The sequence below is a fragment of the Vanessa tameamea genome, chromosome 13 (genome assembly GCF_037043105.1).
Source record: "Vanessa tameamea isolate UH-Manoa-2023 chromosome 13, ilVanTame1 primary haplotype, whole genome shotgun sequence".
Lineage (NCBI taxonomy): Eukaryota > Metazoa > Arthropoda > Insecta > Lepidoptera > Nymphalidae > Vanessa > Vanessa tameamea.
Window position 1 is genome coordinate 2,787,301 of NC_087321.1, and position 18,226 is coordinate 2,805,526.

At 33.4% G+C, this 18,226-nt stretch overlaps 3 protein-coding genes across 5 annotated transcripts in view; 1 reads left to right on the plus strand and 2 right to left on the minus strand.

Moving 5' to 3' along the window:
• LOC113398032 (protein yippee-like) overlaps positions 1-2,366 on the minus strand; it is a 95,938-nt gene extending 93,572 nt beyond the window's left edge. For both annotated transcript variants that reach the window (XM_026636607.2, XM_026636602.2), the window contains exon 1: positions 1,965-2,366. The gene's annotated coding sequence lies outside the window, so the exon portion shown is untranslated. The remainder of the gene's footprint in view (positions 1-1,964) is intronic.
• A 1,196-nt stretch (positions 2,367-3,562) lies between these two features.
• LOC113397874 (COP9 signalosome complex subunit 7a) lies at positions 3,563-6,012 on the minus strand. Its single transcript, XM_026636397.2, has 4 exons — positions 5,671-6,012; positions 5,054-5,306; positions 4,373-4,593; positions 3,563-3,839 (listed from the first exon to the last, which is right to left on the minus strand). Exons 1-4 carry the CDS (start codon positions 5,863-5,865, stop codon positions 3,687-3,689), a joined length of 822 nt encoding a protein of 273 aa, XP_026492182.1. The 5' UTR covers positions 5,866-6,012; the 3' UTR covers positions 3,563-3,686.
• A 370-nt stretch (positions 6,013-6,382) lies between these two features.
• On the plus strand, positions 6,383-16,942 carry LOC113397873 (zinc finger protein 420-like). Of its 2 annotated transcripts, none has more exons than XM_026636395.2 (16): positions 6,383-7,019; positions 7,174-7,399; positions 8,008-8,297; positions 9,171-9,315; positions 9,707-9,864; positions 10,195-10,338; positions 10,530-10,717; positions 10,847-11,204; positions 11,293-11,379; positions 11,624-11,744; positions 12,714-12,778; positions 13,128-13,222; positions 13,312-13,432; positions 13,536-13,745; positions 14,071-14,216; positions 14,850-16,942. In XM_026636395.2, the coding sequence occupies exons 1-16, from the start codon at positions 6,894-6,896 to the stop codon at positions 14,968-14,970; spliced, it is 2,601 nt and encodes an 866-aa protein (XP_026492180.2). In that variant the 5' UTR covers positions 6,383-6,893; the 3' UTR covers positions 14,971-16,942. The 2 variants fall into 2 exon arrangements, with proteins under 2 accessions (XP_026492180.2, XP_026492181.2); XM_026636396.2 differs by having other exon boundaries at positions 12,714-12,766.
• The last annotated feature ends 1,284 nt before the right edge of the window (positions 16,943-18,226 follow it).

The following is an 18,226-nucleotide window of genomic DNA, read 5'->3' on the forward strand; positions in this document are numbered from 1 at the left end:
GTTGACCCAATAAAAAGATAATGAGTTTCCTGTAAAAGAATTGAGTAGTATGTGTTTCGAATTGGCAGTACTTACAATCCTGTACCTTGGAAACCCCGTGAAGCCATTGGTCCTGCGTCTAAAAATGTTTCCTGCAATCCCATCGGATTATTTGAGTGAAGGAATTGATAAAGCACATGAGTTTGCGCACACTTTTGTGCCTTATATTATATCCTGCACAGTTGACTTATGGCTAGTCTCATATCAAATCAAATCAAAATATACTTTATTCAAGTAGGCTTTTACAAGCACTTTTGAATCGTCATTTAACATAAAGTAGTTTATTTAAATTAAAGCTACCACCGGTTCGGAATGTAGATTCTACCGAGAAGAACCGACAAGAAACTTAGTAGTTACTCTTTTTCAACATCTAAAAATACAGTCATGTTAGTTAAATACAATTCTATATGTATGTTATGTCTCCTGCCTGGAAGTCCATGGCTGTCATAGCCGATCTCAGCCAAGAAGACAACATCACTTGTAATCTTGTGACTACAAAAAGGATGATCCTGATAATATTTGGTCGATGTGAGATGTTTAAGAAGTCAACGCCCATGTTACCGGTCCTGTCATGACTAACGAAAAAGAAAAAACATTTTTATTTTTTTACTTCTTTTCGAATTTATTCCTATTTGTCATTAATAACAAAAATAATGAATTAAAAGCCGTAATGGTAGATATAATAAAAAATGAAATGTGCAAGTTTGTATCTAATAAAGATTGATGTAGTTATATTTTAAATCCATTGCCTATTAAGCTTGAAATAGTCTTGAAAAATCAGTTAACATTAAGCTCTGAAAAACTAGGAAGATAAAAAATAAAACATCGCTAAAAATTCAGAGTAATTCACCTTACGTTATAATTTAAATCTTAACTGGGTTAGCAATACTATGGAATGTATGTCAGTCTATATTAAGACAGGAAATGCAAGTGACATAATAGATTTACTTATTTGCGAGGTATGACGTCACAATTCAGTATCGCATTATGGGAACGGAAGCCATTCAGGTGCAATGTGCAGTGCTAAGACGCCTTCCATATGACGAGATTATAATGTTCGCACCTTCGTCGCGAATGATTATGATAATGCATTGTCGTCTTTATAGTTTAAGTAATAAGACACAATTGTATACAGTAGACTTATGTATGTAATGTCAGTACGTAAATACTAATGATAGTTACCCAGTTACCGCTTAATATTCTACTTCCAGTGAATGTGTATTTTCTTTATCAAATGATGCGTTTTTATTAAAACATGACTTTCTATGGACTAAGTTAAACATAAAACGATTGAAAAACATGGGCTATTATACCTGACCTACGTTACGAAAACCAATGAGCTCTGTTTATATTAGAGATTTAGGTATTTTATGAGGCAAGTTTTATATACGAAAGGTCTTTTTATTACGATGTCCAATCACTTATGTTTATTAGTAAAGGGTCAGACAGTCGCCAATTTCTTGCTTGAGACACGATAAAAGATTTGCTGCACTTTGCAGGGTATAGAGGTACGCGTATTATATATAATAGCGATACATAGAAAACATTGCTACGTGTGAGACTGGTTAGACCAGATACTCCCCACTCCGTTTCGCCTTGCACAAAACAGCTGACTGATCCGACAACAAAGAACGTAAAGGACAACCTAGTATTTAGGTAGTTATTTGATTTAATTAAGATTTAATTTACGTGTATAAATGTTTGTTTGAGCTATCGATTCAACAAAATTACAAATCGCGACATAGGCTTTTGTTTTCATGCGATTTGGGCTGTAATAAGGTATGCATTTACGTATGACGCAAATGTTTCGTAACTGGTTGTATTTGTAGTGTCTCTATTGTCTTAAAAACTTGATCAAAATAAAGAGAAAATGATAATGACTCCTGTGAATGATTTGATGTCGACCTAACAAAGGGCATACTTGCCTTTCTGTTCATCCAATACACGGAGTCTCTTGAGATATTTTACTCTGAAAAACTATTGTCTCTTTACAAAACAGTCTTGTATATAGATGACAAATCACGGATTCATTTTATTATTTTATAGGAGTCAATTGTCACTTGTGTCGTAGTTTTTCACTCGTCTATTTAAAGTTAATAATATGACCCTTTATAACTTTCACGACACGTTATTTTTGGACAAAAATGGGTTATAAGTACTTTATAGTCTTTGTTTACAATGATAAGAGTTTTATGTATTATTTACATCACTTTTCAGTGGCCTGCGAACGTGATAATCGTTGCACTGCCTGCGCACTTTATTTGCGCTGCTGCGTCAAAAACAGTCGCTCGGGTGTTAAAAGCGAAACTCGCTCGGACGAGAAATCAGTTGTGAGGATTTTCTATCTCCGTCTCTAGCTTAGACATTTACTATTTCATCTCCCTCGCGCAATTGACAATTTGTAGGCTGTGTTACTACATCTAGTGACTAAAAGTTACCTTTTTGAAAAGTAGATTTTATATTTGTTATTGTTCTCAAACATATTAAAATAAAAATAAAGCTCGTGGATTTAATTATAAACAACACAACAAAGTTAAGTGGTAGAAATAAAGCTTTTATGCGTCAACAAAGATTCAAATAAACGTTTGACATAGAAACATTTAGCTAGATATTTGCGGTAAAATTTTACTCTCATTGCGCCAAAAAACGTTTCAATTTAAAGTTTAGAGCCGGTGCAAGTCACCTTAAAATTTAACTAAGATCGCGCTCAATGGAGTTTTACCTCAAATAAAATATTGTTATACTATTAACAATGATAATATATGGATAACGACATGAAAGTCTTTAAATGAAATAAAAATAAAATGCAAAATAAGAGCAATGGCGAACTCATATTAGAACACTGCCGAGGCATGAAGGAGGGCTGAATTAAGCATGCCCGGGGACGTTAATGCACGTTTCGGGGATTTTATTTAACCCCTTTTCAAACACCCTATTTTTTAATAATTAAGTTTTTACTATATTATATTAAGATATGCCATCACCCTATACAATTAGGAGAAACATTTGAATTCCACAATTAAAATGTGTTTTTTAATCTTATTTCCAAGATTTTGGCTTGCATGTCGATACGAATACAGAAGGCTTTTTCTAACGAGTTCATTTTATTGTAAAAATCTTGTTGAATTGACTCTTAAGCTTGAAGATCTATTTCATACGTTTAGACAATCTGCTCAAAATATACTATGTTTTTAAATTTTGTCCTAAAATGCCTGTCAACCAAAAGCATCATCCTTCATTTTGTTTATTATGGGTCTGTACAGAGTTTACAACCAATACGTATAAAATTATCAGCAGCTGATAGATTCGAAATAAATAAAACTTAACAGTTTATGCAAAATAAACACTTTTTATAAGTACTTTTAATTATTATTTATCAATATAATAAATTCCTTGTTATATTTACAAGTATTATTTATTTATTCATATTTTCAATTACTTCTTTAAGTGTTGTTTTAAAAAATATAAAACATCTTTTCTATTTAATTTTTTTGGAAAGATATAAAATAAAATGTAATCTATGAGATGAAGATAGCATTTTCATTGCAAATTACTTTAATAAGGATATATTAACATGAATACAGTAAGAAGTACCTTAAGGTTTTTATTAAATATCACAAAAAATTAACTATTTTCTTAGGAAATAATTATGTGTTTTTCTGCCAAAACTTTGCAGCATTACGAGGAGTTTTGCCCTTTCCAGAGTTCTTTTTCGGCACAGAGTGAGTTTCACTGCCGCCACCAGAAGCAGATTCCTCATTTTCAGCTTGAGTTTTTAAAGTTTTCTTTATGTATAAAATCTGAAACAAAACATTTTTGTATAGCTAAATTAAAATTTTCCCATTTAATGGTTCTGAATTCTGGAAATTTAGAAACATACAGACAATTAATGTGTACAATATTACTCAAAGTAAGTTAACTTTGCCCATTAACTACTCTACTACTAACAAGGCTTATTTTAATACAAAAGCCAATTGAAATAGAATAGATTTAAGGACTATTGCTTAAAATATATTTTTAACTCTATTTATTATAAGAAAGAAAGATCTCCGAGATAAAGAAGATCTATTTAAAATAGATGTATTTTTTAAATAGAACTTCTTAAATAAATTCTGTTAAAATAGTTCATGAATACATATTCTTTAAGCTTAATGTATTTTAACATATTGTGTGTTGTTTGCAGAGGAAGAGTTAAGTAAGCATTTAATCGTTAATTTAATTAACATTTAATAGTCAGTATAATTCAAAGTTTTGTTATATTAAAATTCATAAAAAGCATCACTACAACTCAACCCTTTTAAATTTATTATATATAAAATATGCTCATTCAAACCTCCTGTTCTATAGCCTGGTGATGTCTAATTGCACGTTGTTTGTGATGGTTAGCCCGCTGTATGTGTCTGTCTACCGAGCTGAGTACTGCCTCACAGGCATTGCACCAATCAGCTAGAACATCTGCAATGGCTGCTGCATCTTCTAATCTAGCATCCCGTCCAAGTGCTACGTCAACTTCTACACGCTTGCATTCTTGATCAAGCTTGCCATGAATTATATCTGAAACATTTATTATATTTTATCAGTTTCAATTGTATTGTACGAACAAGAACATTACGAATTTTTTAAACAAAAATTTTGTTGATTATTCATTATCTTCGAGTAGTCTTCAGTGACAAAAACAAAATAGATATTATATAAAAGAAGTGCATGCATTCTTATTATTCCTATTTATCATTATATACTTTTAAATTTTCAAATAATTTAATCTATATAATTGATGCATTTGATATTTTACTAAATTATCTATTTATCTATCATTTTATAATTTGAACAAGATAACACTAAGTATGTATCGTTACTCATATACAAGACACATATAGTGAACTTTATTATATTACAGACAAACATCATTCTGATACTTAGATTTATGGTCTGGAAACAAACAAGATAAGTACCAATGCCATTTGCAAGACCAAAGTGTCTGTGTATTTGTTATTTTAATAATGTTTAACATTACCTGCATAAATGGCTTCTATGATCAAATCTTCTAAGTCTCTAACATTTTTAATATCCAATTCTTTTAATAGGACACTATATGGGATGCATTTTTCCTGTGTTGCTAGTGTGGCTATAGTCAAATGTTGTAGCTTTTTGCACTGTACTGGTGTAAGATCTAAATATTCAGATTTGTTTTCCAGATATTCTTTATATGTACCATATGCAAATAGATTGAGGGTTTTAAAATGTGTAGCAAATGGTCCAGTCTCCAGCTGAAATTTGAATAGTGACATTATTTATAATTTATTGTGTCAAAGGGGTGAAGTGAAACTGACTGAAGAATTAATGGATAAATTTAATTGTCAACTTCATACTTGACTCATACGAGTTTCAGATAACTCAATATATTTAGCAATCAATTAATTTAGAAAAAATACGGTATTTATTCCAATCAGAGATGTGGCACAAAATGTAAAATAACATTGTTCTGGAACAAATCATTTAGGGGAATCATTATTTTGTATGTTAAAAAAGGAGGGTTGGACATCGCGTATTAAGACACAAAACACATGATCACACTGTACTTGTTATACCTACCGGCAATTTTTAAAGAAATTATGGTAATGAAAAACCAACCTCTTTGATATTAGGCATTTCAAGTAGTTCCCCGAATACATGTACACCTGGTGCTTCTAGCACTTGTTTTATAAGTTCTGCACATGCTGATCCTTTAGCACCTTTAGCAAGTAAAATAAACTGTTCTAGAGGATGATTTGTAGAAAACGATAATAAGGAAGAAGGCTCATCTCTATCCATTGACATAGCGTTCATGGTGATTTTTTGATTTACACACGTACAAGAAGATCTAGTATCTAGTGTCAGAATAATATTTAACCACTGATATTACAACTTTTCTTTGTGGATTCTCACTTTTCAGCAATAATTTGACAAATTTTTGACTTTGATTAATTCTCACTCAATAGACAATAAGCACTATTAGACTTGGCGTATATAGATAAAAGCTTAAAGCTAACTTTTTTTTTAACTTCATGGAACGATAACTGAGTTTATTACAGACAAAAAAAACTTTAAAAAAATTATCCTAAAATATTTATGAAAATTTAAAAGTTAATATCCAAACAGTAACAGCTTATAATAATGAAACTAACATATTTAATTTGTATACATTATATTTGTAAGCATTTCAGTATTTATTACACAAATATAAATAAATATATAAATAATTCACTTTAATTTTATCCCAATTATATTTCCATTTTTATTTTAGTTTCGAACGTTTCTGGATTTAAAATATTTATATCATTGCTATAGACCAAACATAAAAGAAAAAAAAAACCATAAACAATAAAATGGCGTTCGGTTTTTTGTGTGTGCGATAAAATTATTGTTTTCATGAAATCGTCAAATGCAATAAATAATTGTCGCTATTGTATCATTTTATGCTAGTAAATGTGATTATGTAGCTCAGTAATATATTAGAAAGATTGTTGTATGTGTCGTTAACCTCGGATTACGTGTGTGTCAATGTAGTCTTTAGCGTCCTGTGCCGCCTTTTTCATTGAGTTGATGAGTTTATTTTACAACATTTGATGGAAAGATACTAGTAATCAGTTCGTAATTATAAAATAAATGTTTAAAACAATGTTTAATTTAAAATTAACTAAGTTGTTTCGGCGCTATGATTGATGGGTGCGTTGTGTGACTTGTGTGTTAGTAGTTGTGAAAGCGTACGTATATGTTCGTAATGGCAAAGCTGTCATGAGTAGTGTTTACTATTCAAACATTGGATGTGTGTTATTTGACTTAGTAATTTATGTAGTAAAAATATATTCGTGAAAATGTGTATGCCAACACCGAATAATGTTTCGGGCTTCGGATATTCGTGGGGCTTCACAAGCACCGCAGATCTCACCAAGTGTGAGGTGGAAACTCCTAGCAGTTTGAGTTATACTTTAGGAAACACGGTAATTTTATTCGTTATTTAAAACTTTTAAGTCAATTACTGAATTACTTAATTGATTTGATGATAATTTTATAAATAATATAGTCTTCCATATGTTATTTGTTTTTTTTCGATTATTAGAAAAAAATATTAATAATTGAATTCCTGGTTTTTAGGTCTCACCAGAAACAACATTAACTGTTATGTCCAATAAGTCACCACAAGTGCAAGATAAAGTGGGAACTGTTGCTGTAGCCGTAACAAATGCAGCTACACAAGTAACAAGGGTTGTGACTGCTGGAACACCAGTAGGGGGACGTAGGGCTATGTTTGTTTTAAATGAAACCCCAACTCATACCTTAAATAGGGTGTCCCAACAAAATCAAACTGCGACAATACAAAGTAAGCATAAGACTTTAAATAATCAAAGAACAAATTCATATAAATATTAATATTTTAATATAACTTCATTTAGTAATAAAAGTTTGGTTCAGTATGTTTTTTTTTAAAAATATTTATTAAAAAGATGTTTAAAGAATTAGAATAAATATATAATGATTATTAAAATTATTACCAAATGCCAAGTTTTATCCACCACCATTATAATTTGCTATTTTAGAGTTTTAAATATTTCTAATTCCATATAAAATTATTTTAAATAATTTGATACTAATTTTGATCATCAATATAAATTGATTGATTAATCCAGTCTTCTATGTGCTGCTTAGTTCAGCATATTTGCTTATGGATTAGAAGAAAGTTTTGACACGCATTAGTAGTGTTATACTACTAGAGAGTTTCAAACAAGTTACCCTATTCTATAAACAAAAATGTTTTGGCTGAATGTCATTCAGGCTGTTAACCACCACTGCTTAGTTAAAAGTCAGCTTTTTAAACTGTAACAAATATTTTACTATTTTTACAATAAAATTATTAGGCATTTGAATATAAACAGATATTATGTTTCATTTAATTTGTGTAAATTTAAATCACTCAATTAAAATTTTCAGCAACAAATTTAGCATCAAAGCCCTTCATGACACCCATCGGCCCCATACAGCTTACTGCTGAAGAATGTAATGAGATCCTAATGAAACGTGCTTTGCAAGCTCAAGGCATTGCAACACCGGTCATAGATGCTTCACAATTGAATCATACACTATTAAACGGTGGTTTGAAGAGTCTCGCAGAAGCAACCGTACAGCAGTCTCAAGCAGATACAATACCAACAACTACTGTTCATCAACACCATCTTTTGCATGCTAAGCAGGAACCTGGTACAGCAAATAATTCTCCAAAAGTGAGTATGGCAATTATTGCAGGTGTCACAGCCCCTGTTAACTATTTTTTTTGTTGATAAGTTCTAAATCTAAATGTGCATTCCTGTTCTAATTATTCAAGATGGATATTTTTATCATTATATAGATTTAATGACTGTTGAAACATTAAGAGTATTAATAAATTAGAGGTCTGATATCATTTAAAATATATTAAACTTTTTTATAATAAATATAAAGTAAAAATTATGTTTCACATTATTTTTTGTTAAAGCAAAAGGTTTAAGCTTTTTCAACAATTATTTTTTATTATTAATCTTTATTAGTAAATAATTGATCATAAGTTTAAGAACAAAAACAATTTAGAAAAGAATATGTCATTAAATTAACTACCGTAGAAGTTATACAAGAATAATTTAGACATCTTGCATGACAATATTTTGCCTCCAAAATGAAAATTAGACTCTAATTGAAAGATTAACATTACATCATCATATTATTGTTTTTTACATTTGTTATGCACTACTTAAATAATTGTATTTTTTAGTTTATTGTTTTAGTGTAGTGTTTCATGTTCTAAAAAAAATGAATTAAGTATTTAAAAGATTGTTCTGTTTTAAAACATCAAACAGCAACATGTAAGTAAATAAAAGTGCATTTATTTTGTAATAATTAGAAATAATATTTATGAATGAACTTACGTTACATTCATTAGTGATTCTATTAAATTAATAAATAAATAACAGTTTAATTGCGTTCAATTAAAACAACATCTTTAATTGACTTCTTTACTAAGAAATGCTAAAATATTTCTTATCTTTATGGACTAATGACAAATAATCAGGTTTACATTTATTTCTCTATGAAATACTAATGCTGACTTTTTTGTCATTCAGGCAGTTTATTCACAAACTGATATGATGACCAACACAGTGATGACAGCAGTGCCTCCTTTGAAAGAGCGACCATACTCATGTGATGAATGTGGCAAATCATTCTTGTTGAAACATCATCTTACAACACATGCAAGAGTTCATACTGGTAAGATTTTATTGCTTAAAATTTAATTGCTATGTTTATGAGTAAAATCTATGTTAAACAACAACAGAGATTTATATGGTGGTAGGGCTTTGTGCTAGCCCGTCCGTAATTACAGGCACATGGGACATAGCATCTTAGTTCTCAAGGTTGGTGGTGCATTGGCGATATAAGGAATGGTTAATATTTCTTTCAACACTATGGTCTATGGGCGGTGGTGGTGGGTGACCACACATTTGCTAGTCAACCAGGTAGGTTGACGAGCAAATGGGCATACCATATAAGTATATCATAAGAAAAAGAAGCATATTTTAAAGGTTTCAAAATGGTTGTAAGATATTAAAGTAGACTGAATGTATATAATAGTCTATAGGATGTTCTGTTCTGTTTTCAGGTGAAAGACCACATGTTTGTGGACATTGTGGAAAGGCATTTGCTAGAAAGCATTGTCTTAATACACATTTATTGCTACATTCAGCTGCGCGGCCTTATCGGTGTCATGAGTGTAAGATGGCGTTCACACTCAAACATCACCTCGTTACACATTCAAGAGTAAGTATTCTGCTTAAGATCTGAGATAGATTAGAGTCTAGAACATTTGGATCTCGACATATGATTGCAGATTCTATAAAGGGAAGTGGGACATATAATTGTGTAGTTTTATATGGTGTATGATTGTTATTATAAAAAAATGGAAGCATTTAATTAATAAAAGATGAGAAAGCAAGTTAAAAATCTTTTTTTAATATTTTAGTCTCTATAAGTATAACTAATGACTTATGATTTATGAAAATTTCGCTTCTCATTTTAAAAAGATGACTGGCATTTTTTTCATTTAATGTGTTACTAAATTATGATTAATATTAAATTCAATTACTCTAGGTACATAGTCGTGACCGTCCTTTCGTATGTGGTGAATGTGGTCGCGGGTTCCCTCTCAAGCGCCATCTCGTGACGCACAGCAAGTATCACGCCGGCGAGCGGCCTTATGTGTGCACAGATTGTGGGGAAAGCTTTGCGCAGAAGGTAACTAAGAGAATAATATCTTACAGACATCTAAATGGTTATGGAAACAATTTAAAACATCTTAGGATCGGATGTGAAAATTTATATCTGAATATTATTAATATCTTAACGTTTTTTTCCAAAGCATGTATATATAAGCGAGAACTGCAGTTAGTTACTTACTAATTGCTATAAAAATTGTATCTTTTCAGGAGCATCTGGTTATGCATAGTCGATTTCACGGCTCCCTGTCCCCATTCGTATGTCCAGACTGCGGAGTAGCTTTTGCTAGAAAATTTCAGCTCGTGAACCATGGCAGAGTGCACGGCAGAGTACCTCATGCTTGTCCTGTCTGTGGTAAAGAGTTCTTACAGAAAAGAACGCTTGTAGCTCATATGAAGTAAGTATAAAAGTGATTTAATTTAAGATAAACATTGTATGAATAAGACAAATGAGTCAACTTAAAAATGATCTTTGTACTAAACAAATTTTTTTTAGATAGGAATTGAAAGATTTCTTTTGTTTTTAGAATACATACGGGAGAAGGCGCCGTAGCGTGCTTAGATTGTGGTGATGCTTTCAAATGTAAATCCGAATTACAACAGCATTGTAAGATGACGAGGCATTGTCTCAGCTCACCGCAATCGCAGCAAACTCAACAGCAACAACAGCAAGCGCAGCAGCAGCAGCAACAACAACAGCAACAACAACAGCAGCAGCAGCAGCAGCAACAACAACAAGCACAGCAACAAGCGCAGCAGCAGCAACAACAACAGCAGCAGCAGCAGCAACAACAACAACAACAACAGCAGCAGCAACAGCAACAGCAGCAACAACAACAAACAACTGTTATAAAACAGGATGACTTTAAACCACAAATAGTTCAAGTGAGTATTCATCAGAAATTGGCTAAAGAAAATGATTTTTAATTCAATTATATCAACATATTTTTTTTTATGTAAATTGAACTTACAGGTCATTGGTGCTGATGGTCAAATTATAACGGAAAAGGCGACACCAGGATATATTTGTCCCGAATGCGGCTCTTGTTTCAATACAAAGGTACGTATTTATGTGAAATCATATATTAATATAAAATCCAAAATATAGGTTTTACAACTTTTCTAGAAATTATCATTGAATGTGGTATCATTCGAAATGTGAGTAGTAATGGTACAAATAAAGTGTCTGTTTGAACATAGGATAGTTTTGAATAGAATAAAATAGTATTTTTGAATTTTACTGTTATCTCAATGTAAGCTTTAAATGTATTCATATCGGCATGATATCGCGCCCGTGTCCGCAGGAGGCGCTGTCGCTGCACGTGCGTCTGCACGCAGGCGACCGCACGTGCGTGACGGACCTGTGCGCGCTGACGGCGGCGCTGCAGCCCGGCCTCGTGGCCGCCGCGCAGCACGCCTCGCACAGTCAGTCGCGCTTTGTACTTGTCGCCCCGCTCCCACTTGCGTTATATTTATATTATATATAATCATTTACGATTTTTTTACTATAGGTTTTTTTCAAAACATTTTTAATTTCAAGTAACATAAAGTTGGACATATTAGATAAAACAACAAAATTAAGAAATTTATTATTAAAAATCCCTAATTCATATTACTCTGTACAAAGAAAACATATTTAGAAAACAACCTTTTTATGGCTTACATATCCTTATTTCTTATTATAAGAAAATGAGAGTTGAGACTATTAAATACATTCCTTAATTTACTACATATACAAATTAAGTGAAATACATAAAAGATTATTAACGTCCTCGCTATGACCAGGCGCCAACCGTTGTGCTTATGAGAGCCGTCATGAGTTATATATTTGTTATTGCACCAAAATTAAGTACACACACAGAAATAGGAAAATATCACCATTAGGCGAAGGTGTTACAAGCGGTCAACTGATCTCAAGTCCAAGCGGTAGCGTTCGTTTCATTTAGTCGCTTTGCAGCCACCGAAAGAATTACATATAATTGCACAATATAAGAAATGTTTGTGATGTAATTTTAATTATATATGATGTAAATAGCCGGCACTTGGCCCCTTACTGATACGCAGTGATGGTATATCCCTTAAATATCTATGTGCACGCATACATAAATGTATTTGCGATAGATCGGCTGTGGAGCACTCATAATGAGCACACCTTGGTAGGAAACGTAAAGTGTAGTAAGGTTATGCGACAGCGCAAGACGAGAAAGAAGAGGTTGCCTTAGTGGAGATGAATCTTTTCAACATAGCAATCCTTTTACTATTAAAAATGTCAGTTCTGCCAAAAATCTAGTAAATTAGTAGGCTTCGTTCCAAAATACAATATAAAGTTGTATTTCGTCTAAAATCAATATTATTTTTATATGAACATTAACTAAACTTTTTTCTTTGTTTCAGATCAACCCATTCAAATTATATCATCTAATCCAAACAACGTAGTTCATACACAAGTAATTGCAACAGTGAGTTTAATACGATAAAAATAGATATATTTATAACTAGTTGTCGCCTGGGGCTTCACTCGCGTTTTTTATGTCTATCTTTAGGTGTCAGGCATAAAAAAGTATGCCTTTATATTTTATATTGGAGGCTAAATATACTTCATATCGAATTGCATCAAATTCGGTTCAGGGTTTGGTCGTGAAAGAGCGACACACAGACAAACAGACAGAGTTGCTTTCGCATTTATAATATTAATATGGATGAATGTTAAAGTAATTCACCATGAAGTTATAGCTTCTCAAAAAAGTAGTATTAAAATGATATTAGTTTTGAATTTTGGTGAATTTATAATAAATCCCACAATTACAGAATCACATATCTACACCTCGGCCGAAGTTACACTTTTGTGTAGACTGTGGGAAAGGATTTGCGGCGAAACATGGCTTATTAGCGCATCACAGGAGGTATTAAATAACTATAGAAGTATTTTAGTTATGTAAAATAACGATTAAGAAGTCTTAATAACAATAATAACATTTACATTTATTTTCAGACATCCAGAGGGTAGTTGTACATTAAGAACGCATGTTTGCGATCAATGTGGTAAAGCATTCTTCCAAAAGAATCATCTAATGTTACATCAGCGGCAACATATGGACTTGCCACCGAGAAATGTGAGTAACAGCTTTAAATTTTACCACATTTTAATTTTAATTCATGAAAATTATTAGTTATAGGCAATACTGATGATGATTTAAAATATTCATTTAATTTCAGTCACAAGCACAGCAACAAGCGACGCAACAAGCACAGCAGCAGGCCGCACAGCAGGCGGCGCAACAAGCAGCACAACAGGTTGCACAGCAAGCTCAGCAACAAGTCCAACAACAACAGCAACAGCAGCAACAACATCAACAGCAAGTGCAACATCAGAATAGTCTAGAGTTAGAACAACAGGATCATCAGCAACCGACACACATACAAGTGGTAAGTCTCGCTACTGCTCTAGACACATGCGAATTCAACAAAAAGATCCCCGATACCTTAAATACCCCCAAGTACAATCCATCATTAAATATTTTATTGCAAAATATAAATCACTGATAACATAAAGAGTAACACAATCAACAATTGGTGCGCATAGGCTGTTCTGTCCCTTATAGCGATCTCTCACAGGCAACCTTTGGTGAAAGAAGTTTTGTAAGAGAACAGGTTTGTTCAATATGAGAGAGGAAATGGTAACTATTACATAAGATATATTTTTTTTTCATTTATATGTTGAACCGAAATCTTAATAATGATTTTGTTGTAGGTGACGAATCGGTCCGGGCAGGTGATCGGCAACCAGATAGTGGTGGGCACGGTGGCCGGCCGCCGCACGCTGCTGAGCTCGCCGCTGCACATCGTGTCGCGCGACGGAAAGCCGCTCGCCGCGCAGCTCACGCACAAGCGACACGCGTACGTACCCCCACTCTGTAGCTCGCGTCACTCACGCACAAGCGACACGCGTACGTACCCCCACTCTGTAGCTCGCGTCACTCACGCACAAGCGACACGCGTACGTACCCCCACTCTGTAGCTCGCGTCACTCACGCACAAGCGACACGCGTACGTACCCCCACTCTGTAGCTCGCGTCACTCACGCACAAGCGACACGCGTACGTACCCCCACTCTGTAGCTCGCGTCACTCACGCACAAGCGACACGCGTACGTACCCCCACTCTGTAGCTCGCGTCACTCACGCACAAGCGACACGCGTACGTACCCCCACTCTGTAGCTCGCGTCACTCACGCACAAGCGACACGCGTACGTACCCCCACTCTGTAGCTCGCGTCACTCACGCACAAGCGACACGCGTACGTACCCCCACTCTGTAGCTCGCGTCACTCACGCACAAGCGACACGCGTACGTACCCCCACTCTGTAGCTCGCGTCACTCACGCACAAGCGACACGCGTACGTACCCCCACTCTGTAGCTCGCGTCATTGACGCAATTTTTTTTTTAATTGTGAAAAAGAAATATCGTTGTTTTTCTTTTAAAATAGTAGTAGTTCATGATTGATTAAATAATTACCTCTTATATTTTAGTGGAGATGTGAAAGAAGTCGGCGGATTGATGCTCTCGACGGGCCGAGGCACCGGCCTCATCAAGTACGAGATCTCCATCCCACCGCCTACGTCTGTGGTCCAGGTGCAGCAGCTGGACTGAGCCAAGCAGGAACCAGACGACATGCTCGTCTGGCTCAAAAAATAAAGACTAAAACTCGACGACATTTCATTTACCTACTTGAAAGTAAAGATCAATTCACTCACGGAGGCGCGTCCCTCCACGTTCAATTATCGGCGTGTATTTGGTTGGCTTGATAACAAGATGTCTTACTGTGCGCGCGTTTACCTAAGAGTAAAGCCAGAAAAAAATATACATACTTGTGTTGTCTGAATATTGGCACGCTTTTTCAGTAAATCTGTCTTTGCTGTTCGTCGTTTCACGTACACTAAGACATCTTGTGAGCACGAGTGTCACTCACTCATACACGCCGATACTAATTAAACGTGCAGGGGCGCGCCTTCTCGAGTGAATATATCTGTAGTCGAATCGTTGTCCAATAATTAACGTCTAAGGTATCCCACTACTCGATGTAGATGCGGAACGAACGGTCCAATATCGTGAGCCAATCTTAATTATAGACTGGAGATACTAGACTTAATATTAAATCGTACTAAGCCTAATTAGATTTCAAACCAATAGATCGGAGATCTTTATTTGATAGACGTCGATCGACAGCCTTACAATAGAGCCTTACTTTTTATTATTTTATCGGATTCAACGGTAGGTCGTTTTTAGCTTAATTAAGAGAGAATTATCTACTTATACTTATTTCATGGCAATAACTGATAATAAATGGACGAGGCAAGCCTATTGTAATATAGTGTGTTTAGGCGAATGCTCTAAAATTTAGAGTATTTAATATCGGAGCGTTTGGTGTGTAAAAAGACAGTAGGATTCAATGTAAATTAGCGTAGTGTAAGAGTACTCTCGAGGGTTAGGTACTAGTGTAATCTATTGTACATATCATGAAGTTTTTGTAACAGCTCCGGGAAGCGTTTTGTAATTAACTGTACAATCTAGGTATCGACGGATGGCGCTTGTATAGAACGATTGTACGAACGATATGGTTTTATTGAGTTCGTTTGATTGAATGTAGCTCCGTATACGCATTTAAGTTTGATAGATTTTTTTTTTATTATTATTTAAATAGCCTCTTCGAATAAGCTTTTTAAGTACATAGTTTTGATTTTATCCTGCTGTGGTGGGCTACGGAATTAAGTAATGTGCAATCAAAATTCAAGATTTTATTATAGATCTGACTTTATTTATATTTAATGAATTTATCTACACCTAACACATGTTGAAATATGCAACAGTTAATTAATTTAAAAATGGTATAAACAAATTTAAATATTGTGCTTATAAATAGAGTTAAACAAATATTTGGGATTAAATTGTTTTTTACAGTTTAATTAATCACTAGTTCTTGCACACAACTTGCATAAAATTCAGATTTACTGTTTCTTGGTCAGTATGTATACTTTTTTAAAAAGTATTTTTCAATAAGTCTTCTGAAAAATTGTGAGAATAATGTTTTAAGTTTTATTGACAGTCTCAAATGATTGTCAACTTGTAATGTTCTGATTGTAAGTAAAATATTCTACATTTTTTTGTCTAGTCTGTGATAGGAATTTATTCAATCAAGTCTGAATATATAACTTGTTGATCACTAGTCCACCGTCACTGCAAAATACCATTCTTTTTTTTTTCAATTATGACTAAAGTAGAATTCTATTCGGCTGTGTGGTAAAGGATATATTAAATTATTGCCAAAGACTAAACTAGATTTTTTTTTCTATCCAGTATTTTCGGTGGCTAGTATAAACAACGTTATCAAGTGCTTCCGTACAATGTCCAGTCTTCTCGTTTTATTTCACAGTATTACCTTGTATAGAATTTATTCGTCAATCGTATGAGACACAGAATACGAATTTGAAAGAATGTTCGTAACCTGTGATAAAATTTTTAATTCTGTTGGGTCTTACATGTTGTTTGCCATTTACTTACTTGTAAATATATAGTGGATATCTATAATTTTTATATTAAATGAAAATATACATACTATAGTCGGTTGAGTGTCTTATTTTAATCCCAACTTTTTTATTTTTTTTAATATTTCTTCTCCCCGTTCCCTATAACCATCAAAGACCATAATGTATAATCTGTTACACGAGAAATTCGATAATGGTTATACAAGTGGACTCCACAATCTATTTTTTGGATTTGCGAAAAGATTGCGTTTTGAATGTCGACGAAGCTGTTATCGAAACTTATTTAGTAAAATTAAAGATAATATATGTGCTTAAATGAAATAGTCTTGTATTATAAGTAAAGATCAAGAGCTGTTAATAATGCCCAGCTGATATATTACGAAATCGCATAGAATACGTAAATCTAAGGTTTGTTTACCTTTATTCCTTCAATCGGAATAGACCAGTGCTGATCATTACAATCACGCATGTCCAGAATCATCATCATCATCTTCATGTTTTATATTAAAAACCTATACTGGATTTTAAATAAAAAAGAATCATCAAAATCGGTTCACCCAGTCGAAAGTTCTTAGGTAACAAACATAAAATAAAATATAGTCGAATTGAGAACCTCCTCCTTTTTTGAGGTCGGTTGAAAAGTCAGACAAGTGAATTACATGAGAAAAAATATCTTCGCTTGTAAGTCTTTGACTTCGAAAGCTGATTAGGTACTAGTTTAATCTATTTTACATATTATGAAGTTTATGTAACAGCTCAGAAGTATTAGGGCGACTACCTGCTGTCTTCGCTCTTCCACCGAGCTGGACAATAAGGTCGGTTATCAACGGTTTCGATCGCTTTGTATATTTGTTGCGTACAGCTTTGCCGAGGAGATTATTAGATAATTTAAAGGAGGTTAAATACCTTCTTCATTCTTGAGGCGTGTAATAATATTATAGAGATAATATTTTTCAGTCCCAGTTTATTATTTTCAATTGTATTTTATTTGATAAAGAAAACACAGTATGTTTTTATTTCAATAGCTATATGACAAGCACGCGCTTGTTAAAATTCCCTACGTGAATCCGAAATAAACCTTCACAGTGAAATCTAACATAAGAGTAGAAAATAGTCGGGTCTGAACAAATTGCTCCTTAGGGAACGCGGGGGAATATAAAGTGAACAAGCGTTCTCAGACGCATTCATGGCACATTTTTATATCGTGTCGTTTCTTGTAAATCTAACGAGACCCACTCATACTATGCATTCTAGAACCTCTTGCCTAAAAAATATGTTCAAATAATTAATATATTTATAAATATACTTTGCCTAAACAAATTACATTTAGTTCAAGTTTATTATTAATAAGTTTTTGACATAAC